The sequence below is a fragment of the Mesoplodon bidens genome, assembly GCF_964165515.1.
Source record: "Mesoplodon bidens genome assembly, chromosome: 11".
NCBI lineage: Eukaryota > Metazoa > Chordata > Mammalia > Artiodactyla > Ziphiidae > Mesoplodon > Mesoplodon bidens.
The window spans coordinates 62,147,932-62,175,220 of NC_138167.1; the positions used below are offsets into that span (position 1 = coordinate 62,147,932).

General features: G+C 51.5%; 1 protein-coding gene across 1 annotated transcript in view; it reads right to left on the reverse strand.

Moving 5' to 3' along the window:
* Nucleotides 1-437: 437 nt before the first annotated feature.
* Nucleotides 438-27,289, reverse strand: part of LOC308625748 (rho GTPase-activating protein 8-like) — a gene marked incomplete at its 3' end in the record, with an annotated part of 64,418 nt that continues 37,566 nt past the window's right edge. Inside the window, 9 exon segments of the mRNA XM_081250237.1 lie at nt 438-758; nt 3,507-3,610; nt 7,182-7,310; nt 7,793-7,870; nt 10,815-10,859; nt 10,862-10,887; nt 23,746-23,856; nt 25,107-25,129; nt 25,131-25,206. Of these exon segments, the coding sequence (XP_081106363.1) occupies nt 438-758; nt 3,507-3,610; nt 7,182-7,310; nt 7,793-7,870; nt 10,815-10,859; nt 10,862-10,887; nt 23,746-23,856; nt 25,107-25,129; nt 25,131-25,206 (913 nt within the window).

Genomic DNA, 27,289 nt, shown 5'->3' on the forward strand with positions numbered 1-27,289 from the left:
CTTGGGAACGTGTCCCATTCAGCCGACTAAAGGGAAATGTGATACCTGCAGGAGAGCAGAGTCTCCCCAGCTGACCTCCAGCCCAACGCTGAGCAAGTCCCAACAGACCAGAGCTGCCCGGCTGACCCACCGACTCGCAGGCAATAACAAACAGCTGCTGTGTTAAGTCACTGGGTCGGCGTGGTTTGTCACACGGCATCACGGCAGCAGGAGACACTTGGTCCCAGCCCCAACCAATAAATTCCCGTTTCCAGTGGAGTCACGTCGAGTCACGATCCTACCAGATCCATCATCTTATCCCAGCTCGCAGTTACAAACAAGGGAGAAGGGCTGAAGAATCAGAACCATGGAATTTTCACTAGAAGGTTCACAAGAAGTTCATTTAAAGGCAAGTTTACAAAACACAGATGGATAGACTTCGATTGACATTTCCAGCCTTAGAGGAGTCTCCCGGCCGCGGTCAGGGGACGCTGAGGCATGGGGGGCCTGGCAAGGCCCGTGGTGGGTCTGTCTCTGGGGCGTTCATCTGGGGCAGAGCCCCTGGCGCAGGGACTGCCCAGCTCGCCCACCTGGGCCCCGCGCACCTCCTGGCCGCTGAAGACCTTCCCATAGTACTCGATCAGCAGTTCAGTGAACAGGTTGAGGGACACGAGGGCACTCAACGAGGCTGCCCCCTGGGATGTCCAGATCAGATTCAGCCCGAAGACACAGGCCAGGTGGGAGCTGCTCATTTTGTTAAAAATGCACTCCTGGGACACCTGGGCGAGAACACAGGTGAGACAAGGGGCGCGAACATGGGTTCTGGGCGGTGCGAAAAGTTCTGGGAGCCACTAGCCACTGCTGTGACCCTGTGCAGCCCCCTCCCCGTCCCAGCCTCAGTCTCCTGTCTGTAAAAGGAAGGGATCGGCCTTGATGTCTCGAGGGGCCCTCTGGCTCTGACCTTCTGGGATCTCCTTCCCAATTCTCCGCAGCACCCCCCTACCCCGCAAGTCTCCTCTTCCACTCCAGAGGACTCAGGAGGTGGGGCTCTAGCATAGTAGGTGCAAGCACAGGCTCTGGTGTCACCCAGGCAATGGCCTCTCTGACCTCCATGCTCGGGCCGGTGAGTTTGGCACAGTCCAGACCAGCTGGCACACAGGGGTTCTGGGAAGGCTGATGAGAGGGTGTAAGGAGCTTGCCCCCCCCGAAGGGGCTTCCCAGCCATCTCAGCCAACACTTAGAGCAAGCACAGGAAGTGGGGCGCTCCAAGCCCATTTTATAGATGAGGAAGCTGAGGCCCTGAAGGTGCAGGAGACTTGCCCAAGGTCACACAGCCAGTCAGTGGCCTGGGGGACACACAGGCTCATCTGAGGGCAAAGCCTGGTCTCTTCTCGGCTCCCAGGTCCCAGGACCTCTGAGAATCCTAAGCCACAGGTGTCAGGGGAGGGCGGAAATGGAGGGGGGGCGCTGGGGGAGAGGCACAAGCAGGTGACCCCCCACGGTTCCAGGAATGGTGACCAGACATGTGCAAGCCCTGCCTCAGCGAGACAGCAGAGCCCCCACGCCCCTCGCAGGTGTGCACCAGGGCCAACACCCCGCCACGCCGGGCGCCACCAGACGGAGGAACGGCAGTGCTGTGCAGGAGGCCAGAGAAGCAACGCCGTCTCCAAGTCAGGAAAACGGAGGAGGAAAAAAAGAAGAGGCTTGGGAGGGAAACTTTGAGTTGCTGACCTCTGAGAAATGAAGTCAAGTGATGGAGGGGGGGAATGAAGCAGTTTATTTTAAAACCAAGAGGTGACTTCTGACTCACCTCTTGGGTTTAAAATAAACTGCTTCATTCCCCCCGTCCATAAATACCGTATGCTAACACATATATATGGAATTTAAGAAAAAAATATATCATGAAGAACCTAGGGGTAAGACAGGAATAAAGACACAGACCTACTAGAGAATGGACTGGAGGATATGGGGAGGGGAAAGGGTAAGCTGTGACAAAGCGAGAGAGAGGCATGGACATATATACACTACCAAACGTAAGGTAGATAGCTAGTGGGAAGCAGCCACATAGCACAGGGAGATCAGCTCGGTGCTCTGTGACCACCTAGAGGAGTGGGATAGGGAGGGTGGGAGGGAGACGCAAGAGGGAAGAGATATGGGAACAGATGTATATGTATAACTGATCCACTTTGTTATAAAGCAGAAACTAACACACCATTGTAAAGCAATTATACTCCAATAAAGATGTAAAAAAAAAAAAAAAAAAGTCTTAAAGTAAAAAAAACCAAAAAACAAAAAAAACCCCAAGAGGTTGTGCTAGGGTACGGGCTCCAGCCTGTGACACGGCCCGGAGGTCCCCTCTGCCCTCACTGGTCATCACATCCTCAGGCCGCTTGCCTCAGAACAGGGTTCCTGCACGGGTCCTGAAGACCCTGGACAAGCCTCCCCCGTGACGTTGCTGCACTGCAGATGCTCAGAAGCTCTGGTCCCCAGCCGGGACCCACACAGCCAGGCCCTGCCTCGTTCACAACTGCATCCACTCCCCACCCACAAAGGGCCCGGAGAGGTGAGGGGATCAAGAAGCAGTTATACAATGGAGGACGTGGGTCTGGGGGCGAGGGGGGATCACCCATTTGGGGTTGTGGATGCTCCCCCTATTGGCCTCACAGGCTGCTGTTCTCTGTCCCAGGAGAGCTCAGACCCAGAGCCAGGAAAGGAGCTTCTCTCCCTGTCATTTTCTTATCCTAGGGCAAGGGGTTGAATGGCAGCCCTGCAAAAGGTAAGTCTGCCCAGAATCTGTGAAGATGACCTTACTGGAAAAAGGGTCTTTGCAGATGTAGTTAAGGATATCAAGACGAGATCACCCCAGATGACCCAGGTGGGCCCTAAATCCAATGACAAGCAGCCTTATCAGAGAAAAGAGAGGGAGACAGAGACACACAGGAGGAGGCCGGGGAAGACGGGGCCGGAGGGATGCAGCCACGAGCTATGGAGTGCCTGCAGCCACCAGGAGCAGAAGAGGCAGGAAGGACCTTCCCCTGGAGCCTTCGGAGGGAGGGCGGCCCTGCGACACCTTGATTCTAGGATCTCTGGCCTCCAGGACCATGAGAGTACACATTTCTATAGTCTTAAGCCTCCTCAGTATGTGGCACTTGCTACGGCAGCCCTAGGACGCTCATGAAGCTTCACAGGCACGTCCAGCTCAGGCCACACACAGGTAGCGAGACGCTCCTGAGCATCCCTGGCCCCGGGCACGTCCCCCCGACACTCAGCCCAGGCAGGAGCTGGTGTGAGAGCAGAGGAACCCTCTAGAGGGGGTCTGGCATCGCCTGAGGGCAGCTGGCCCCGGAGCAGCAGGCATGGCACAGGTGACCTCCCCGGAGGCCAGGAGGGTTTCTCAGAGGAGCTGTTGCCTGGTCATGCCTTGGATGAGGTCCTCTGGGGCCAGGGTGGGGCTCCGAGGCCGAGAGAGGGTGGGAACCAGATGTTGGTCTGTTCGGGAACCGCTGGGGCTGGCTCGGCCCACTTACCTCGTGCAGGAAGCCCATGAAGTAGCTGAGGTCGGCGTAGCTGTGTTCTGGAAGGCTCTGCAGAATCGGGTGGCAGTGGGTCACTCGTAGGCTGCTCTCCACACCTGTCACGGCATGAGGGTCCTTCCTGAGCCCCCTCTTCCTGCGTCCCTCCGAGGGCGGGCGGGGGTGTGGGGCGGGGAACAGACTGTCCCTTGGCTGGGCCTGGGGATCCCACTTCCTTCCCGGCCACGTGGCTGTTCTCAGCAAACGTCCCCTTCTCTGAGCTCCGCTCCAGTCTCTGCCCCGGGCACTGTCACGGCCTCCCCGCAGACAGCCCAGGGAGCCAGATCACCTTATGCGTGGGATGGTCTAGGCAAACTACAGGCGAGGGCCATGGCCTACTTCTGTCAGTAAAGCCTCATTGGCCTAGACCCACACCCATTCATTCATGCATGAATGAATGGCTGCTTTGCATGACAGTTGAGTCCGGTGCACACAGCCTAAACTATTTACTATTGGGCTCTTTAGAGCGAAAGCATGCTGACCCTGCTCTAGACTAACTCAACCTGCTTAGATTCACAGCTCAGGGCCCTACCCCGACCAGGGCCTGGATGTAAGTGAGCAGACTGAGCGCCCCCAGTGCTGCCACAACTCTAACCCTCACTGAGCTCCATAAACTGCAAGTCCAAACGCGCCAATCAACACACATCCACTGAGCTCCTGCTGTAGACACACACGTACACACATGTACACACACTCACACCTCAGTCCTCCAGCATACCAACTTCCTCCCACTAAACCTTGGGCTTTACAGACCCAGCCGCTGCTGAAAGACACAGAATTCCCTGCTGTGAACATTCTTGCTGGCTTTTTTTTTTTTTTTTTTTTTTGTTGTACGCAGGCCTCTCACTCTTGTGACCTCTCCCGTTGCGGAGCACAGGCTCCGGACGCGCAGGTCCAGCGGCCATAGGCTCACGGGCCCAGCCGCTCCGTGGCATGTGGGATCCTCCCGGACCAGGGCACGAACCCGTGTCCCCTGCGTCGGCAGGCGGACTCTCAACCACTGTGCCACCAGGGAAGCCCCTTGCTGGCTTCCATCTAGTTGCCCTGGATCTAGTTGCTTTCCAGCCTCAACATCTTTCTAAGAACTGTGGTCCCAGAGTAGATACTGGTGTAATGTCCACCTCCAGCCCTCACTATGGTTCCTTTGAAAAAGAGCACTCACTGGTGAGCAGGAAGGACCAGCTCACTGTCGCAAAGCCACCACGTACAAAGCACTTACTGTGTGCCAGGAACCGTGCCAAGCATTTTATGCCCATTTAATCCTCAAAGCAGTCCCAATTTTATATAGATGAGGGCGGTGAGCTCAGAGAGGTTAAGTGACTTGCCCAAGGTCACACAGCTAATGTGTGATGAAGCCCAGACTTGAGTCCAAATCTGTTCAGCTCTGAGCCGGTGTTCTTTTTTTTTTTTTTTTTTTTTTTTTTTGCAGTACGCGGGCCTCTCACTGTTCTGGCCTCTCCTGTTGCGGAGCACAGGCTCCAGATGCACAGACTCAGCGGCCATGGCTCACGGGCCTAGCCGCTCTGCGGCACGTGGGATCTTCCCAGAACGGGGCACGAACCCGTGTCCCCTGCATCGGCAGGCGGACTCTCAACCACTGCGCCACCAGGGAAGCCCCTGAGCCGGTGTTCTTAACCTTGTTATACATTGGGCGATGGTCCCTGTAGCAGTTTCCTTTTTCCCTGGACACCACAAGCCACCTGGAAAGTCCATTTCCTCCAAAGCGTGCCCTGCAAGGATTTGTTTTTCCATCACTTCAAGGAACCACGCACCCCACATGAGCAGGTTTGCCAGATAAAACAGAGGACATCCAGTTAAATGTGAATTTCAGATAAACAGCAAATATTTTTTAGTATAGGTATGTCCCGTGCAATATTTGGAACATACTTATACTAAAAAGGGATTTGTTGTTTCTGAAATTCACATTTAACTGGGCCTCCTGTATTTTTTAACGGCTGAATCTGGCAACCCTATGCCTGAGTCACGATTCAGCCAGGTTGAGTTGTCAGGTGGCAGCCCAGAAGGCAGGGTCTGTATGCTTCAGAATAATAAAGCTGATGGAATGCTAGGCAGCTATTAGAAAGAATGAGTAGAGATGCAAATGAAAAGGAAAGAACGAACTCATAACTGCAAACTTTCTAAAGTAACTCCTCTAAGACGGGGTCGGGCATCTCTGCCTATTACCAGGTTTTGGCTGGAATGAAAAGTACTTCCTTGGGTAGGAACTTATTTGGGTTGGAGTCACCATCCTAGGGGTGCAACCTTGAGCTGTTAGAAACAATGCTAGTGCTTAGTCTCTTAGTGTGTGTGTGTATGTGGTGGTGGGGACCTTGGTTATGTCTTCTGGCTCGACACCCACCAAGAAGCAAACCCAGTTTTGGGAGAACACTGGGGCCAGAGGTCGCCCTGTTTGAAAGCGACTATGTTTGATTACATTGCTTTCCTAGCATCCTCCAGCATCTCTGATGCGCCATTACTGGGCTGTTAGGAGTGATCAGTGCCACGGCCAAGTGTGTACCTGATCTACCCCAGAGCATCTGCATCTCCACGCCCTAGAGCTGCAGCTTGCATCACATCTCGTTGGTGTTCTCTACCAATTTGGGGAGAACTCTAGTCAGGCTCTTCTGAGTTCTTTTTTTAACAAGCCCTCAACTTTTGGGCTTCTGTGTTTATCTCTGCATTGTCCAACTTGACCAAGAACCCTAAGTTAGTTTAACAAGAACCCTGATCACCCTTGATATCTGATTGGGTCCTCATCCCCCCCATCCCCCATCCCTCAGCGGATGTTGGACCACCTGGCCTGCCTGGAGCAAGAATCCTGTTGGGGGCTTCCCTGGTGGCGCAGTGGTTGAGAGTCCTTCTGCCGATGCAGGGGACATGGGTTCGTGCCCCGGTCTGGGAGGATCCCACATGCCGCAGAGCGGCTAGGCCCGTGAGCCAGGGCCGCTGAGCCTGCGCGTCCGGAGCCTGTGCTCCGCAACAGGAGAGGCCACAGCAGTGAGAGGCCCGCGTACAGAAAAAAAAAAAAAAAAAAAGAATCCTGTTGGATCAGTTTAGCCAGAATCCATCCCCCACCCCTGATGTTGCCTCTCAGTAATTTTCCATTCATAGGCCACCCCGCCTCCCGCCCCCCCTCACCTGCTCCTTGGCTGTAAACCCTTCCTCCTGCTTGTTGTATTTGGAGTTGAGCCCACACTGTCTCCCCACTGCCAAACCCCACTGCAGTGGTCCCTACGCCTCTCACAATCCCCCCCGCCCCAGATAAGGGCTGCCTCACTGTGCTTTCACAAGGGTCAGGAATGGCTTTTTCTGTAACAGCAGGTGGGTGGCTACCCCCTTTTAGATGAAGAAGCTGAGGTGCTGGAGGTGGGAGTCCCCCCAGAGCAGCACTGGGGGAGGCACTATGACCAGGGAGACGTGCCCCAAATCTAGAGATGCCCTCCGAGACCCCGCCTCTCGGCCCAGCAGCAGCTGACAACCCCTGACCCCTGTCCCCTGTCCCCTGACCACGGACAGTGGTGGCCTGGCTGAGGCCAGCAGGGGTGCAGGTGGGGACAGCCCCTCTCCTGGCCCGCAGTGCCAGCGCCCGCCCCGCCTGGTCCTCTGCCGGCACCCCCGTCGGTTACGGACTGGTGATCCCGAGAATCTGCTCGTAGGCCTCGAAGGTCAGCAGAGGCTGGGGCAGCTCCCACAGGAAGGTCTTCAGGATCACAGCAGGGATGTAGATGTCGCCATAGTCGTCAAAGTTCACAGGCTTCCCTAGACACAGAACATCAGACGTCTGAGTTCTGACTCTGGGCAGGGGATTCCTGCTTTAAAACAGGCTCTGCCACGAAATGGCTTTAAACCTCCTGAGGGGAAGAGCCTGACACTGGGACACAGCTGTCCTGTCCTGGAAATAGGGTGTCGCCCACCCTCCCCTGCCTCTCCAGGGTGTCCGGCGGAGGCTGGGGGACACTATTGATTCTCTGCCCTGTGGCTTAGCCCCGCCTGGGACGAGAGCGCTCTGAGGTCAGGGCCTGGCGCTCTGAGGTCAGGGCCTGGCTTCCACTGTCCCCAGTACCTGGCACACAGGGCTGAGACGGGAGTCTGGGGGTCCGGGCACAGGACTCATCTGGACAGCTGGCCCCGGCCCTGGGCTATTCTGGGGTTGGGGGGTGACGGGGCTCTGAGGCGCCCGAGGGCTGTGTGGCTGGCCGGGCAGGAGGCTCAGAGTGGGGGTCTTGGGGGAGCCCATTCACCTTGGTTGTAGAGCCGCTGGATCTCGCAGACGGTCTGGACACTGGCCAATCTCCAGAACAGGCCCTCGGTGTGGATTCCTGCAGGGGGAGAGCCTCCAGGCATCTCACAGGGCCCAGCACCTGAAGTTTCTAGAATGTCCCGTGACTCCCCCTGCCGGCGCATCACCCCGCTGTGGCTGGCAGGAAAGGCTCTCCAGCCTGGCTCATCTTCCCCCCACTATCCTCCACCCCTACCTGTATTTATTCCTCTTAAATCAAACCTTCCATATTCCCCAATCCCACCTGATTCTCCACCTCTTCAGGCCCCAGAAAGGGAGCATGGAAGAGAATGACACTTAAGGCAGACAGCTGGGGTCTGCCTGACGCTGTCTCGTGCCAGCTGTGTGACCTCAGAGAAAGCACTTAGCCTCTGTGAGCCTCAGCTACCTCATCTGTCGAGTAAGGCCTGGGGCCCCTGCCTCCGAGGGCTGCAGGAAAGATGGATGGATAATGCATGGCACGAGCCTGGCCCCCAGGACACCCCCAAACATGCTGCTTCCTTTTCTTCCCATGAGTGTCTAGAGCTGACCTGTCCAATATGGTGGCTACTAGCGGCACATGGTGATTTAAACTTGTTCAATTAAAATTAAATAAAATAGGGACTTCCCTGGCGGTCCAGTGGTTAAGACTCCGCCTTCCAGTGCAGGGGAAGTGGGTTCGATCCCTGGTCGGGGAACTAAGATCCCACATGCCACGTGGTGCAGCCAAAAAAAAGAAATTAAATTAAATGAAGAATCAAGTTACCCACACTCAACACACAAGCCACATATTAAGTGCTCTGTTGGGCGACTGCTGCAAGTGGTCAGTGTTTACCACTCCGGACAGTGCAGACATAGAACATTTCCAAGTTCTGTGGGACCGTGCTGGACCCCAGACGCCCATGCTTGCCCCTCACCTCGTCCCCAGTCTCTTTTCCACTCTGAAGCTGAGTGAGCTATCCAACACATAACTCATCAGCTCCGGCACGGAGCGCTTCCTGTCCCCATCAGCCAAGGGACAGCTGCCCGTGGCCCCGTACCACAGACCTACAGGTCTGGCTACTGCTGACCGCTCTCCTGCCCCACTGCTCCTCTAACCCCTCCGTCCAGCCTCTAGTTGGCTCCATGCTCCTTCCTACCTTCAGCCTTTGCACTCTGCCTGGGTGGGGGAGGGGCTGGTCCCTCTCTTTTTTGCTGAGTGACTGTAGTAGGCAGAATTCTGAGAGGGCCCCCAGATTCCCAGACCCTGGGGTCCCAGGTATTCACTCAAACACTAAGCCAGATACTGCAGTGAAGGGACTTTGCTGATGGAATTCAGTTCCAATGCAGTTGACCTCAAGATATGGAGATTATCTAGGGTGGGCCTGACCTAATCAGGTGAGCTTCTTTAAAGGGACTGGAGTCTTCCTGGCAACAGAGATTCACAGCATGGGGGCAGGGATTCCAGGTGTGGGAATTTCTCCAGGGAGGGGTCACACGGCAAGGAAAGCAAGCGGCCTTTAGGAACAGAAATAGGCCCCTGGCTGACAGCCAGCAAGGAAGCAGGCATCTTGGAACTACAACCACAAAGAACTGAATTTGGTCAATGATCTGAATGAGCAAGGAAGTGGGTTCTTGACCAGAGCCTCCAGAAAGGAACCAGCCTGGTCAACACCTTGAGTTTAGCCCTGTGAGACCCTGAGCAGAAAATCCAACCCCCGTGCGCCCGGACTTCTGACTTCCAGACACTTTAGAAATAATAAATTCATGCTGTTTTAAGCTCCTAAGTTTGTGTCTATTTGTTACGCAGCACAGGAAACTAATATAGGGACCTCCGGCCCAGGCATCAGAGCTCAGGTTCCCCTGACATCTATGACCGGTTCATCCCTGTGCTTGTGAGTTTGTGGTTGTCACAGTTACAGCCCCCTGGAAGGCAGAGGTTATGTGTTGCGGTCACCATGGCAACCCCAGTGCCTAGACCCGGGCTGGATACAGCTGAGTGCCCAATGAATACGTGTTTAATTCACATATTCATCCAACAAATATATAGTGAGTTCCTACTATGGGCTGCTTTTTTGTTTTGTTAAATTTTTTTTAATAAATAAAGGAATTAATATGTTAAAAAAAAAGGAAGACTCCCTTTCATAGTTTCTGTGAAACTGTTTACACACTAGCTTTTTGTCCATTCCTGAAATACATAACAGAACGGGCAGTACTACAAATGAAAAGTAGAAACAAATGTGAAAGGAGAGACAGCTCCAAATGACAACCACAGACCCTCCAGCCCGACAGCCGTTGTCTCAGAGAACTTTTTATGCCTTGAACATACAGTTCTTGGGGCACACTGGGAACCACCCCCAGGGACCCCACTTCCTGACTGATGCACCGCCCCCTGCAGCTCCTGCACCTGCACCTGCAGGGGGCCACTCCTCCCTGGTAGCCCATTCCTCTGAGGGAATCATCTTCCTCCTGTTAGGGTAAAAGCAGCCTCCACGCACCTGCCCTGTGTATCTGAGCTCTGGCCTCAGGAGTCTTGGAGGAGCCACAAGGCTCTCACCTCCAAGTCACTGAGCGCACCCACCCCACTGGCAATGGCATCTACAAACCAAGCTTATCTCTCATACCAAAGGAGTCCCTTTCATGGTGGGCCTCTTGCAGACTAGTGCTGTGAGAGGCAACACACACGCTTCCCCTCATTTAGGCCCCATGACAACCCCGTGCACCAGATACTGTTATTAACCCCATTGGACAGATGAGGAAACAGAGGCCCAGAGAAGATAAGTAACTCACCTGAGGCCACACAGCTAGCACACAGTGGAGCCAGGATTTAAACCCAGACAGTAGGGTCAGAGCCCATGGCTGGAGCCACTGTGCCCGAGCCCTGCCCATCCCAATCACCCTCCCTGCCCAGGTTCCAGCTCCTCCAATTCCCTGACCTGTGGGGCGCTCAGGATCCCAGAGAGACCTCCTGGGGAGGTGTACCTGGCAGCCCTCACCTCCCCTGGCTGAAGCCAGCTCTTACTCACCTTTCTCTCTCAGGTATGTCACTGTGTACCTCAGCACAGGGGGGTGAGTTCACCTTGATTTTTGTCTTTGAGGCTGAGGGGAGAGAAAAGAAAGCAACAGTTTTCACCTGGGTATGATGGGAGATCGTGACAAGCACAGGGCTCTGGTCCTCACCACGCCTTTGTGAAAACACAGGACCAAGATGCTGTACAGGGAGAGAGAGATGCAGCCTGGACCCTAAGGAAGTAGGTGACCAAAAGAGAGGCAGAAATAATAAAAATGATAGTGCATCGTCTGAGCGTTCTATCAGAAGGATGCACGTGCTATGGGGGAGATCTGGAGTTGGGAAGGGCTCCACATGGGGCAACTTCAGAGCTGGGTTTTGAGGGATGAGTAGGAGCTTGCAGAGGACAAAAGAGGGAAGGGCATTCCAGACAGAAGGAAACATACAAAGGAAGGCCCAGGGGCCTGAGAAGATCTGGCCATGAGAGCAGAACCAGGAGACCTGATCAATCAAAAAAGATGCTTCGGGGACTTCCCTGGTGGCGCAGTGGATAAGACTCTGCACTTCCAATGCAGGGGGCCCAGGTTCGATCCCTGGTCAGGGAACTAGATCCCACATGCATGCTGCAACTAAGAGTTCACGTGCCACAACTAATGAGCCCTGGAGCCTCAACTAAGAAGCCCGCCTGTCGCAACTAAGACTCGGTGCAACGAAATAAATAAATATTAAAAAAAAAAAAAAAAGATGCTTCGGGAATTCCTGGGGGTCCAGTGGTTAAGACTTGGCGCTTTCACTGCTGTGGCCCGGGTTCAGTCCCTGGATGGGGAACTAAGATCTTGCAAGCCGTGCAGCGTGGCCAAAAAAAAAAAAGATGCTTCGTGAAAACCCAGTATGTTGCCTCAGACAGGCTGTTAACCCTCAGTCTCTTATGTGCTCATTTGATACAGAGATTCACATAAGGAAACTTTCAAAAACGGGTACTAATATAAAAGAATGACCCTCCCAGCCGCATCCCACCACACCCCTCCCCAGCTGGCAGAGTCAGGATCTGAAGCCAGAGCTGCCCACAGTGATCCATTCTATGGACCCCTGGGCTCCCACTAAACACGTGTTTCTCTTTCCTCATCTGCTGGATTTTCTTGCCCCAAAGGCAGCATATTTGAGGATTATGCTAGACTGAGGACAAGGGCTCTGAAGTCAGATATACCTGACTGGGATCCTGCTCTGCCACTTTTTTTTTTTTTTTTTTGCGGTATACGGGCCTCCCACTGTCGTGGCCTCCCCCGCCGCGGAGCACAGGCTCCGGACACGCAGGCCCAGCGGCCATGGCTCACGGGTCCAGCCGCTGCGCGGCATGTGGGATCCTCCCAGACCGGGGCACGAACCCGCATCCCCTGCATCGGCAGGCAGACTCCCAACCACTGCGCCACTAGGGAAGCCCTCTGCCACTTTTTAATTGAGCAGAATATGTTTCACTGTTCTTTTTTTTATTTTAATAGATTTGAACACAATGAAATATCATTTTCTAGTAGTGCTGAGCGTACAATTTATTTTTTTAAAATTTTTTAAATTTATTTTTGGCTGCGTTGGGTCTTTGTTGCTGTGCATGGGCTTTCTCTAGTTGTGGCGAGCAGGGGCTACTCTTCATTGCGGTGTGCGGGCTTCTCATTGCAGTGGCTTCTCTAGTTGTGGAGCACAGGCTCTAGGTGTGCGGGCTTCAGTAGTTACGGCACGCGGGCTCAGTAGTTATGGCACGTGGGCTCAGTAGTTGTGGCTCACGGGCTCTAGAGCGCAGACTCAGTAGTTGTGGCACACAGGCTTAGTTGCTCCGTGGCATGTGGGATCTTCCCAGACCAGGGCTCGAAACTGTGTCCCCTGCAGTGGCAGGCGGATTCTTAACCACTGCGCCACCAGGGAAGCCCTGTTTTGCTGTTCTTAGGGTGCGTGTTTTTTAAATGTCAGTTAGGTTAATTTGATTGATTGTGTTTCTAGAGTCTTGGTTTTCTGTCTTCTTGTTCCATCAGCTATACAGAGAAGGGTACTGAGGTTTCCCACTAGGATCGTGTATCTGTTTTCCCTTTGGTTCTACCAGATTTTGCTGCATGTATTTTAAAACTGTTACTGGTCCATAAATTCTGAGGTTTGTTGTTGTTGTTGTTGTTGTTGTTTTTTTGCGGTACGCAGCCCTCTCACTGCTGTGGCCTCTCCCGTTGTGGAGCACAGGCTCCGGATGCGCAGGCCCAGAGGCCATGGCTCACGGGCCCAGCCGCTCCGCGGCACGTGGGATCTTCCCGGACCGGGGCACGAATCCACGTCCCCTGCATCGGCAGGCGGACTCTCAACCACTGGGCCACCAGGGAAGCCCCTGAGGGTTATTTTGTCTTCTTTATTATTACAAAATGTCCCTCTATATCCCACAGAAATCAGGATACACATCAAAACGGTTGTTGTTTGAAGCTGTTAAGTGCTTGGGGAGTTTATGAGGCAGCAACAGATTACGGGAAAACATGGTCACAAATGGACAGAGCCAGGACTCAGACCCTCGAGTCTGAGTCTAGAACCTTCATTCTTGTATGTTATCTATTTAAGTGCCACTGTACTTTTGTTAGCCCAAATCAGGGATCGGAGATGGACACCGGGAAAGTCCAGGCAAGCAGCTTGAGGTCCCGCAGCTGGGAGGTGAGAGAGTTGGAGGCAAGGCTGGCCATGACCCAGATCTATGCTCCTTCTGTAGCGATTCATCGGCTGGATGTGATATCAGTCCTGTTTTCTATTTTACTCCGAAATTTACAAAGCGCCCCGAATCTGGTCCACATGAATACAATTAAAACTGTATCACCAGTAGTGACAGGACTCTGCATGTCCCAATCTCCATGGAAAGCTGGGTTTCCTGGTGATTTCTCCTATATTATCTTCTAGAAGTTTTATAGTTCTGAATTTTACATTTAGGTTTACGGTTTGTTTTGTTTGTTTGTTTGGATGCGCGGCTTTAGGGATCTTAGTTCCCCGACCAGGGACTGAACCCGTGCCTTCAGCAGAAAGTGGCTTTACCATCTTGGCTTTAGTAGGTATAGAAGACAATGGATTACCATCTTTATTGCTGTAATGTGTTAAGCATTACATGCTAGTAGTATCTAGTTTAATTGTTTCAGGTGGAAAGGATTCTTTGTGTTTCCATTTTGAATGTGTTTGGACTAAACAAACAATAAACTACTGACATCTGCAGCAAAAAAAAAAAAAAAAAAAAAAAAAGTCCTAACCACTGGACCGCCAGGGAAGTCCCTCATGGTGATTTCACTGAAGCTGCCCATCCAGGACACCAAACTACGGTCCATTTGGCAAAGGGGCCCTGGGGACCGTCCCTGCCTTCACGAGGCCATGCTACCACAGTAATGTGACCTGGACCCTCCCTACCCCTGCCCCAACGTGATTTCCTGTGTGTCCTCTCTGAGAGGGAGGAGGTGGCCTGGGGCCCAAGCAGCATCCAGGCGGTCTCCCTCTGCACCCCTGGGAGGGAGGAACATGGCAGACGGGTCCTTTTCTCCCAGGATGCTCCAAAGCTGCAGTCTCTCTTTCTCCTCCGTTTCCTTGGGAACCACACAGACTGCACAAGTCCTGGCCCTGTCCTAGGAGCTGGGTGACCCTCAGCCTGTCTCTGAGCCTCCCCAGCTACAGTGTTCCCACATGGAAAGTGGAGATGCTGGCAACCTTCCTCTAGGGAGCTGCAAGTCATAAACAGTGAATGATGGGAAAGGCTTTAAGCTGTAAGTCAAAGGCACTAATAACTAAAATCACTGGAATGCCAAGGGCTGGGCGATGTCCCAGGCCAGACACAGGTGGCCCATTTCATGGATGGGGAATTGGGCCCAGTGTGCTGCAGTGACCTACCCAAGGTCACACAGCCAGAGAGCCTGGGTCTATTGATTCTGAAGCCTAGGTTAGTTGCTATAACTAACCTGGGGAGGGGGCTCTACTGAGACCTTCCCAAAGGCTGGACACCCATGAGCTACTGAAAGACCTCTTTGCCTATAGCTTAGTCCACACTTTGTTTTTGAAAGCAGACTTCCAGAGCAGGAAGGGGCCTGGAGGATCAGGGGCAGACTGAGGTCGCAGAAGGGGAGGGATGTGCCCACAGACGCAGGGCTCCCAGCTGAGCACTCTCTCCTCTGCTCAAGCACTTAAGGAGCCGACATCCAGCTCACTGCAGAATGGGGGCCGTGGCATAAAATCACTGCTTTCAATAGAGCAGAAACCCTCAATTTGGGTTTCTCCTCCCCTCCCCATCCCCTGCTTGCTAGCTGAGAGACAGGCTTGTTCAATGGACTGACAGAGTCAGTGCAGAGAATGGCAATCACCCCAGGAACTCTGGATTAAAAACAGGGTGTGCGTCCTGGCTGTGTGGGGATGCCCAGGGCAGGGTTGAATCCTAACACACCACATCCCTCCTGAGCATCTACCTCCACGTGTGCGGCCCAGGGCCAGACCCTGAACTGAAGTCCCCAGGTATGCAGTGGGCGGGGGCGCTTTCGGAGACGAGCGCAAATCACCATCCGCACAGCTCACTCTCGGCCAGTCGGTCGACCCCAGAGGGCACTGGGGATTCTCGGCACATCTTCTTGTTTGTATCCCCCACCTTGGGAGATGCGCTTACAGTAATTCACAGCATGTTCCTTCTCTGGTTGTGCATGCAAGGAATACAAGTAAGGAGGGACTGTGGTTTTTAGAGACAGTAGGGACAGGGAGGGAGGACCAGCAACCTGAAATCTCAGTGGTAACAGGGAGTGTGGGCCAGGCTTGCCTCACCGGGCACCCCAGCTCTTCCCAGCCCTCTGAGACGGTCATTCGTCTCACATCTCCTCCCAGCAGCTCACGTGGACAGTCACAGGAAGACCGTGTGCTGAGGACCTACTGTGCACTGGCCACGCTCCTAAGCCCACTGGCTTCATCACTGTGCCCCTGTTTGTATAGAGGACAAAACTGAAACTCAGCTGCAAATTATTTTATCTGAAGTCACACAGCCAGGGCTCAAATCAAAATCTGACTCCGAAGCCCTTGTTGTACCTGGAGCAGACCACAGCCCTTCTTTCTGAGTCGGGGGTTTGGTGTGAGATGGGGGTGCTGAGGTCATCTGTGGTGACAAGGACCACCTCTGCACAGCTGGCCCTCTCTGGGGGATGAATGAAGAATAAGAAACTGCTTTGTATCATCAGCTAGACCAGTCCCCAAAACGCTAATGGGATTGGGAGTTCTGGCAAGTCAGGCTGGCTCACATGACCTAGAACCAGAGCCTGGGGAAGCCCACTCCCCACCCAAGGCCATTCACAAGTGCCAGGAGCTTATGCTCTCTGGACAGACAGACTCCCATGCAGGAGAGCACAGATGAGTGTATCTCGAGCTGGCAGGGAAAGAGAACAGAAAGTCAGATGCCCATCTTCTCCTTCTTTGCAAAAGTGGGCCCTGGCCCAGCTGAAGACTTCAGCTCTGGGAGAGACACAGAAGCAGAAAGAGCCGTGCAGCACTGCTCGTTAATGAACAGCCCAGAGTATTCCTGAATGGGTCACCATCAGATGTTTCCTCCAAACAGGAAAGAATCAGGGGAGGTGTGGGGAGGGGGACACACACCCACTTCTCCAAAGTGTTTGAAAATTCCACAGTCCTCCTATTTCTTTCTTCTCCCCCGACCCACCCTCTCACCTCTGCATGAAGATATAAAAAGCATAGGTAAAGGAGACTCCAGAGGTAAACATAAAAGACAGTGTACATGTATTATTGTTTGCAACTCTATTTTCCCCCTTCATCCACTGCATAGAGCAAGAATTGTAAATTGGTGTCAGTGGCCATAAAATAAAGATGTAATTTGTATGACAATAATGGCACAAAGGAGAGGAGAAGGAATGGAGCACAGTTTTTTTTGTATCCTACTGAAGTTATTATTCATCAGAACTAGACTTATAAATTACGATGTCAATTCTAATCACTGGGGTAGCACTAAGAATACTAAAAAATATATAGCAAAAGAAACAGGAGAATTAAAATGACACACTAGAAAGGTAGTAATGGAGGAACTAGAGGAACAAAAAAGACAAGACATAGAGATAAGTAGTAAAATGGCAGATGTAAACTTACCTTACCAGCAAACACATTAAATGTAAATGGGTTAAATACTCTAATCAAAAGGCAAAATGGGCAAAAACATGATCCAATTATATGTTGCCTACAAGCAACACACTTGTCATTAAAAGCCACAGATAGATTGTAAGTAAAAGGATGAAAAAGATACAACATGCCAATAGTAACTAAAAAGAGCTGGAGTGGCTATACTAATATCAGACAAAATAGACTTGAGGTCAAAAATTGTTGTGACAATTTTTAAATGTTATAAAATGGTATTCTAGTGACAATGAATACCATTTTATAAAGGCAAAAAGGGTCAATCAATCAAGAAAACATAAGAATTATAAAAATTTATGCAACTCACAACAGAGCCCCAAAATATCAATATGTGAAACAAAAACTGACAGAAATGAAGGGAGAAATAATTTAACAATAATAGTTGGAGACTTCACTCCCCCACTTCCAATAGTGAATAGAACAATTGGTCAGAATATCAACAAAGAAACAGAAGATTTGAACCACACTGTACACCAATAAGACCTAACGGACATCTACAGACCACTCCACCCAACAACAGAGTATACATTCTTCTCAAGGCCCATGCAACATTCCCTAGGATAGGCCATATGTTGGATCATACAGATCTCAATACATTTAAAGGGAATTAAATCATACAAAGTAAGTTCTCTAACTACAATGAAATGAAGTGAGAAATCAACAACAAATATGTGAAAATTTAACAACAGACTGCTAAAAACCAATGGGTCAAAGAAAAAAATCACAAGGGAAATTAGAAAACACCTTAAGATTAATTAAAATAGAAAGACAACATACTAGCACTGATGGGATGCATCTGAAGCAGGGCTCAGAGAAATTTACAGCTCTAAACACCTATATTGAAAAGAAAAAAGATCTCAAATCAGTAACCAAAACTTCCACCTTAAGAAACTAGAAACAGAAGATCAAATTAAACCCAAAACAAGCAGAAGGAAGTATTAAAGATGAGAGTGGAAATTAATAGGCAATAGAAAAACAATAGAGAAAAATCAATCAAACCAAAAGTTGACTCCTTGAAAAGATCACTGAAATGGATAAGGCTTCAGCGAGACTAAGAAAAAAAGGGAGGAGATTCAAATTATGACAATCAGGAATGAAAGGGGGCACATTACCAGTGATGTTACAGAAATGTAGGATTACAAAGGAGTACTAAGAACAACTGCACACCAACAAATTAGATAACCTAGATGAAATGGACAAACTCCTAGAAAAACACAAACTACCAAAACTGACTCAAGAAGAAATATAAGATCTGAATAGATTGACAAGTAAACAGATTGAATTAGTAGTCAAAAAAACTTCCTGCAAAGAAAAGCTCAAGATCAGATGGCTTCACTGGTGACTTTTACCAAATGTAAAATGTAGGACTAACTGTAATCCTGCACAAACCCTTCCAAAAAATAGAACAAGAGGGAACATTTTGCAATTCATTCTATGAGGCTAGTATTACCAAAACCAGACAAGGACACCAGAAGACAAGATGACTACAGATCAGTATTTCTTATGAATAGACACAAAATCCTCAACGAAATATTAGCAAAGCAAATCCAGCAGCATATAAAAAGATTACATACCATGAACATGTGTGATTTATCCCAAGAATACAAGGTTTGTTCAACATATGCAAATCAATTAGTGTAACACCATATTAATAGAACAAGGGACAAAAGTCATGTGATCATCTCAATAGAGCAAAAAAAGCATTTGACAAAATCTAACACCCTTTCATGAAAGAAAAAACCCACACTCAACAAAGTAGGAACAGAAGGGATTTTCCTCAACCTGATCAAGGGTATCTATGAAAAACCCACAGCTAGCATCATACTTAATGTTAGAAGACTGAAAGCTTCCCCCTAAGATCAGGAACAAAACAAGGATGTCCACTCTCATCACTTCTATTCGACATTGTACTAGATAGTACAGCCAGTGCAACCAGGCAAGAAAAGGAAATAAAAGGCATCCAGGTTGGAAAAGAATAACTATCTCTATTTGCAGACGGCATTCTCTTAGATATAGAAAATACTAAAAAAAAATTCACAAAAACCTATTAGAACTAATAAATGAATTCACCTAGGTTGCAGGATATAAGATCAGTATACAAAAATCAATTGTATTTCTATACACTAGCAATGAACAATCAAAAACTAAATTTAAGAAAACAATTTGATTTACAGTACAACACAAAGAATAAAATACTCAATACATTTAACAAAAAAGTACAAAACTGGTACACTGAAAACTATAAAACATTATTGAAAGAAATTTAAAACATTCAAAAAATTGGCAAGATATCCATGCTCTTGAATTGGAGGGCAATATTGTTAAAATGGCAATACTTCCCAAATTGGCCTTCAGAGACAACACAATCCCTATTGAAATCCCAGCTGCTTTTTTTTTTTTTTTTTTTTTTTGCAGACATGGACAAGCTGATTCTAAAATTAATATGGAAATTCAAGGGACCCAGAAGAGCTGAAACAATCTTGAAAAAGAAGAACAAAGTTGGAAGAATCACACTTCCCAGTTGCAAAACTCACCGTAAAACTGTAGCAATAAAGATCGTGTGACACCAGCATACAAATCAGTGGAATAGAATTGAGAGTCCAGAAATAAACCCTTACATGTATGGTCAGTTAGTTCTTTACAAGGGTCCCAGGGCAATCCAATGGGGGAAAGAATAGTCTTTTCAACAGATGATTCCCGTCTGTGTGGAGCCATCAGGGAAGGTTTCCTGGAGGAGGGGATCAGAAGGAGGAACAGAGCAGGAAAAGCACTGGGCAGCAGGAACTGGCTCGCGTTGTCTGCACACCCTGTTAAGATCCCATGGCCCTGGAGGGTGCGGAGGGCAGGGTTATACCTACGGTTACACAGGAAGAGACTAGGGTGAGAAGTTAAGCCACAAGACTGCCTTCCCAGAGCCGGAAAGAGCTAGAGCTGGGATGTGAGCTGCCTCCGCTCCCCTGCCCTAAGGAGGCCCCTCCCTCTTTCCACTTCCCCGCAGCTGCCCAGATGGGGCTGCACAAAATGCACATGTCCGTTTCCATTGTCCCTCTTCAGGGATGGCAGGCAGGCAAAGACCTCTTTTTTTTTTTTTTTTTTTTTTGCGGTACGTGGGCCTCTCACTGTTGTGGCCTCTCCCGTTGCGGAGCACAGGCTCCGGACGTGCAGGCCCAGCAGCCATGGCCCACGGGCCAAGCCGCTCCGCGGCATGTGGGATCTTCCCGGACCGGGGCACAAACCCGTGTCGTCTGCATCGGCAGGCAGACTCTCAACCACTGCGCCACCAGGGAAGCCCGGGCAGGCAAAGACCTCTTGAATCTCTGACTTCCCCTTAATATTTTGCCTTAATTAGCTTGTTCTAAGGTGATGGCTTTCTGTTGTGTGCTTTTGAACTTCAGCGAATTAACACTTGTGAATAGGATTTGCTTATGAATTTTAATGACTTTCATTCATTCATAGTCCAAACAAATTACATATTTGGTGCTTTATTTAATACGTTTATTGCAATTTTATGATAGTCATTTGCAATGAAACAGCATAAAATATTAATTTAAAGAGGCAATCGCGGGGACTTCCCTGGTGGCACAGTGGTTGGGAATCCGCCTGCCAATGCAGGGGACACGGGTTTGAGCCCTGGTCTGGGACGATCCCACGTGTCACGGAGCAACTAAGCCCATGCGTCACAACTACTGAGCCTGCGCTCTAGAGCCCGCGAGCCACAACTACTGAACCTGCGCGCCTAGAGCCCGTGCTCCGCAACAAGAGAAGCCACCGCGATGAGAAGCCTGCGCACCGCAACGAAGAGTGGTCCCCGTTCACCGCAAATAGAGAAAGCCCATGTGCAGCAACGAAGACCCAATGTAGCCAAAAATAAATAAATACATAAATAAATAAATCTATTTTTTTTTAAAAAGAGACAATCGCATGGATTATTTCTCAAAGTGGCACGTGCAGAATGTTTTTCAAAGGTTGCCCAATGATACTCTTCATCCCCAAAAGACATGATGAACTGATGTGTATAGTTACAACTGGTCCTGGAATAGGGCTGGACCACAGCCTTTATAATGGACATTCCTAACACCGGCTTTCCATCTGCTGACAGCTTTGGAGTTCAAATGCTGTGTCAGAACCTTCCCGAAGGCCCCTGCTCAAAACACAAGGCCAAAGGTGCCCTGGTGAACCTCATAGGCCCGAGGATGCCCGAATTACAGCCCCCAGCCCCGCAGCCCACGCTGTACTCAGGTGGATGGCTTCAGAAGTCCATGAGTTGGGTGAGTTTTGGGTTTTTTGTTTTTCATTTTTAAAGTTTTGTTAGACTATGAGGAGACAGAAGTGGTTCTGAACAACGAAACAGGCAACCCAGAAGGCGCTGCTAGTCCTCGGGCTAAGGCACTGATGATAGAAATGCCAGCGGCCTCGCACGGTCACCCTGGATCCCCAGGTATCAGATCACACCCTGCCAGGACCAGGGCAGCGAACCTCAGTGATGGGCTCACAGCACAGAGCCGACAGGAGAAGCCTCAGAAACTTTGGTAAAACAGTCACACATGGCTTGAAAATCCTGAGCCTGCTGGCTAGGCCTCCCTAGGACTCTCCTCTGAGAGCAGAGTTCTCACCAGCACCCCCCAGAGGGGCCCAGAGTCACCGCAGGTGAGTTCCCGACCCTGCGTTCCTAGGGCTGCTGGGGGACGGGGTTGTCACACCATACACATGAGTGGGTCACACCAGCACATTTTTACAACGTTTAGAAAAGGAAAAGGACATGCTGTTTGGGAAACTTTGCTCCAGATGTATTTAGGGAGACCATATTGGACATACACAATATTCACTAAGTGCTTACAAAAATCCTCTTTGAGGGAACACTACTGTGTGTGTCATTTGGGAGGCGGGGCTGAAACTCCACAGTATACACAGTCTAGGGCTGTGCTGTCCACCAGGCAGCCAGTAGCCATCTAAATTCAAATCAGTTAAAGGTAAATAAAATTAGAAATTCAGTGCCTCACCTGCACTGCTCAATCCTCACATGTGGACAGTACAGATCATGGCCATCATCGCAGAAAGTTCTGGAAAACAACCATCCATTTTTGCCTGCTGGACACACCTGAGGTGCCATTCCCACATCCTTAGCTGGCCTGGGCGCCACCCAGAGTCTCCTCAGCTCCTAACCTTTCTGTGTTTCAAGATCCAGCATGGGGTGGGAGGCGGGGGGAAACAGAAGTTATTCCCTGGTGGTCCAGTGGTTAGGGCTCTGTGCTTTCACTGCTGAGAGCCCGGGTTTGATCCCTGGTCAGGGAACTAAGATTTCACATACCGCACGGCGCGGCCAAAAAAAGATCCAGGGACTTCCCTGGTGGTGCAGTGGTTAAGAATCTGCCTTCCAATGCAGGGGACACAGGTTCGAGTCCTGGTCCGGGAAGATCCACATGCTGCAGAGCAACTAAGCCCGTGCACCACAACTACTGAGCCTGCACTCTAGAGCCCATGTGCTGCAACTACTGAAGCCCATGTGCCTAGAGCCCGTGCTCCACAACAAGAGAAGCCTGTGCACAGCAACGAAGGATAGCCCCCGCTCGCCGCAACTAGAGAAAGCCTGCGCACAACATCAAAGACCCAGTGTAGCCAAAAAAAAAAAAAAAAAAAACAATCCAACGTGGGTCTTAAAGATCATCAGATTTTTATGTAGAAACAGATCCCATGCAAGTTTCTAACAAGAAACTACTAACAAATGAAAATGAACATACACCTCTCCGGGATCCACCACCCTCCAGGCCCTGTACATCGTGTAGCTCAGACCCAAGTGCCCAACGGTGGTTGTACGGTTAAAACAACCCCTTCATCTTCCATCATTTCAGGTGCCTCAGCACCTGGCCTGCCGCCAGAAGCAGAAAATAGGAGGAGGACAAGGAGCTCGCCGCTGAGCAGGGAAAACAGCTGGAGGGACTCCCCACAGCAGCCTGCTCAGATCTGGGCCCTGTATGCAGTCTAGAGCATCAGGGAAGGCTTCCTGGAGGAGGTGAGATGAGTCTTAAAAGAGACAAAGTTGGCGTGGACAGTTGGCCCAGAATCGTTTCCAAGGAGTGAAGATTAAAGATCACATCTTCCAACTTGCTGATTTTAGAAATAAGGAAACAAGCTGAGAGGGGGAGTGAGTTCAAGGTCATGTGGCCTAATAAGGGTAAGATCAGGCAGGAAGGGTAGGACACACCATCGTAACAAGAGTCCCTAAATCCCGGCAGCCGAATCCCACAGAAATTCACCCCTCTCTCATGCCCTCCCGCAGCGTGGGTGTCAGTGGGAGGCACTCTGGGGTCACTCAGGGACGCAGGCCAGCGAGGCAGCATCTCCACCCGGCTTCCGTCACCACGAGAGGCGAACTATGAACTGGCCCCTGAAGCTCCCTCCAGGAGGAGACCCGCTCTGCGGCCACTCCTGTCTCCTTGGCCAGAGCAAAGCACGTGGCCACACTTCACGTGGAAGGTGGTGGGAGGTGTCCCAGCGTGGCCTGGGGGTCGGGGGCCAGAACCGCCCAGTGAGCAGTGGTGACGAAAGCTGGGCCGAGGACCCCAGGCCCCTGGTCCCCTCCCTGCCCACAGCTGGGTCCTCTGCACACAGACACACACAGCGGCGGGCACTCCGGCCTCAGTGCCAAGCTCACACTTCAGTTTTCCTGCAGGGTTAAGCTCGGATGCAGAGGCCAAGGTCTGGAGAGAACTCCCCGGCACACGGAAGCATCCCACCCTCCCAGGAAACAAGGGCAGACCACGTGGAGGCTCACTTACTATCGCAGACTGACGCCAAACTGCTGGGTGGGCAGAGGGGGCCGCGGCAGGGCCGTCTTTGTGGGAGGGGGCAGCCTGCCCGTGTGCAGGTTCCGAAGCTCTTCATCGTATCTGTGGACACAGAGGAAGCACAGCTGTCACCCTGCAGGCGAGAAGCCTTGGGCCACAAGGGGCTGGCTCCAGGTGCTGTCGGGGGCAGATGCCCCACAAAGGTCTGCAGGATACCTGAGTGTCCCGTCCTTCTGGGCCCACATGCCTTATGGCTGTCTTGCACATGCACACACAGGAACACACACAAGCCAGCAAGGGTCATCCGACCTCTGTCAAATGTCCAGGCTCTCCTACCAGCCCATGGCCAATACTTCACCCACGTGTCTACACAAGAGCTTCCCTCTGCAGGAAACACCTTTCCCTGGACTCTCGATCTAGCCAGCCGTCCCTCTGAAACTCACTTCAGAAGTCACCTCCTCATGGAAGCCTTCCCTGACATCCCCTCTTCACCAGTCCCCTCCCTAGCTGGGTTCAGCCCCTCTTCCAGCTCCTACTGTCACTGACTCGTGGCCCCACCCCCTGCGAGTGTCCTGTGGGCAGACACACTCCCTACACGGCTCTAATATGCCCAACGCCTGTGACTTGGTGCCCAGAGGGAGCGTGACATCTCCACTCCTCCTGCGGGGCTGCCGGCCTCACCTGTGTGCAGCTTGGCGAGGGCCCTGCTCCCTCAGTGGAGCCCCCAGAGAGGGTGATGCAAAGGGCAGAGGGTGCTCAGGCAGGGCTCAGAGACTGAGCTCCACCCGGAGCTAACGGTGGGCCCGGGACCGACCACACGCCTTCCTGGGCTCCCTCTGCCCACCTGACACCCTGTCCAAGGGGGGGACCACTGCTGTATAAAACAAAGCAGCAGACACATTAACTAGGCTTCTAGCCAGAAGCACTAGGTGGGCTGTCCTCCAGAACACCTGCAATGGGCCTGGGAACATTTCATGCTGTCCATGGTGTCATCCACACACCTGAGAAACCGCCCCACCCCCGCCGGTTCTCTGTTCCAAAGCAAGAATGGTAAACACCAAGGCAGCAAACAGCAGTTACCACCGTGGCTGATTTTTTTTTTGTTAATCAGTTTTGCCGCGGTGGGTGAGAAAAACATCTCATCCATGTACACAACCATCCTCAGCCTCGTTTCTCTGAGTCAGCAGTTAGCATCTAATCTTTGTGAATCTTTGTTGAGGCCGCAGATTTCGGAACCCGATCTGGCCGGGCACACGTCTGAAAATTAAGCCTTCAGCGTTAACGGGATGGGACGGAGGCCCAAGGAAGCTCGAGGGTGTAGCCCACGCCTCCCAGGACAGGGTCTCACTCACTGGAGAGCCTCCAGGGGGGATGATCAGCTGGTCGTATCTGAGGTGTTCAAGTAGCTCACTCAGATAGTTGAAATAGGTGACTTTTTTCCCAAACTTGTGACTAAAAAAAACAGAAGCAAGAGAATTAAAAAAATGATTCGATGGCAGGAAAGAGGCCAGGGGGCCCGGGGGGAGGGGGCTGGCAGCAGGGGCCCTGGAAGAACAGTGCTGGTATTTCTCATATGAAGGAAACATAAATGCTGACACAACCTAAACCCAGAACTGAATGGAAGCAGTGCACGTCTGCAGATGTTCCGCTTTCATACGATCTCGATGCATCAAACACTCTTGAGAATCTCATCTGCATAAAAATAAATATCTGCCTCCAGTCTGAATGGCCGTGAATTTGTACAGATGTAGGAGAGCGCAGAGCCAGAAAGCCCTGTGCCCACGGCTGCCGGAGGGGCACACAGAGGGGCCTGCGGGGCCCGGTTTCTGGGGTTGGCAGTGGCTTCACTTTTGAACATCTCTCTGTGAGGGTGGAGTCACATCTTCATGACTGTGGGGACCAAGCAAGACACCCTCTGATTTCTCTCCAGGACGGTCACCCTGGGGCCCACGAAGGAGCACAATGCAGGCAAGTCCTGGCCGAATCCACTCACATCCCCTTGAAAGCAGGGGTCCTCCTACACAAGTCGTGAGACTATTTACGTACACTGGTCCACTGTCTGACACCTGGTAGACATCACGACCTGGGACGATGACTAGTAAGGAGCCTCAGTTTCCCCAGCTGAAAAGTGGGGAGAAGAACAGGAGGCTCAGCTGGGTGAGAAGTTCAACGCCAGGCCCAGCCTGCGCCTCGTAAACGACCACCACCTGACTGCTCTGCTGTTTACAGCTTCACTGACATATCACTGACACACACACAGCTGGATGTATTTCATGTGCACCATTCGATGAGTTTGGACATGTGCGTACACTGTGATACCATCGCCACAACCAGGTAACAGGCGCAACCATAACCTCTAAAGGTTTCCTTGTGCCCCTTTGCTGTATGTGCATGCGTGTGTGTGTGTGTGTGTGTGTGTGTGGTAAGAACACGACACGAGATGCACCCTCTCCAGGACATCTCAAGTGCATGATGCATCGTCAGCCCAGGCTCCCCGCTGTCCTGCGGGTTCTCTAGAACCTCCTCAACTTGCATAACCAAAACAGCTGTCTTATCTCAGACCCGCTGGAGCCCAGAGCCCACGGGAGGCCGAACTGCGGGCACCAGCTCCCCCTAGTGGATGAGGGGGAGTCAGACCGGGTGCCCAGGCCCTTGGCCACCAGCACTGACAGAGGGGGCCTGGCATGAGCTGGCAGCGGGGACAGAGGTGTCGGCTTTAGAGCTGCAGGGAAGCCCCTCGTGCAAACTCCCGCCCACACAGGAGCCCCCTTCAGCTTTCTCTCTGCGTTTCTGCCTGTTCCCCCTCCGACCCCAAGCCAGCCAGGCATTTGCTGGACACCAGGTTCTGCAGATGCAGGCAGGGCCGCCTTCCTGCCTCTCACACCCAGAGAAGGGCCTTTTCGCAGCCCATCTAGGAGATCCCAATGCGGGTGTGCGGTGGAATCATCAGCCCCTCCTCCAGAGGGTCTGGGTCAGGCAGTGGGTGGGCAGTGGAGAGCCACTGGGCTCGTCCACTTCTTCTTCCACTGTCAATGAAGGACTCCAGGGCTCAGGTGGGGAGCCACGTGACAGCCAACAGGCAGGGGAGTCCCAAGACCCCCAACCCTGATCCCTGAAGTCCCCTCATGGCAGGATAAGAGAGAGAACCACACAGGCTTCAGTTGGAATGCCAGCCAAGCCCTGACTTGCTGTGTGACCTCAGACAAACTCCTTAACCTCTCTGAGCATCAATCTCCTCTCCTTTGGAAGAGGGAAAATACAGCTGACTTCAAAGGATTGTTTTGGGGTGTCTGGCACATAAGGTACATTAATTAATCACAGATATTGTAATTAATATTGTAATTAATCACAAAAAGCTAATAAAAATTTTTTAAAACAACACTAGCAGCTAACAGTGAGCATCTGCCATCAGGCCCTGCTCTAAACATTCCACGTGTATTAAGTCAGTGAACTGTTATAGGGATAAAGTGACTTAAGTGGCATCGTCAGCCACAAGGGGAAACCAAGGCGGAGAGAAGTGGCATCTATTGTCCAG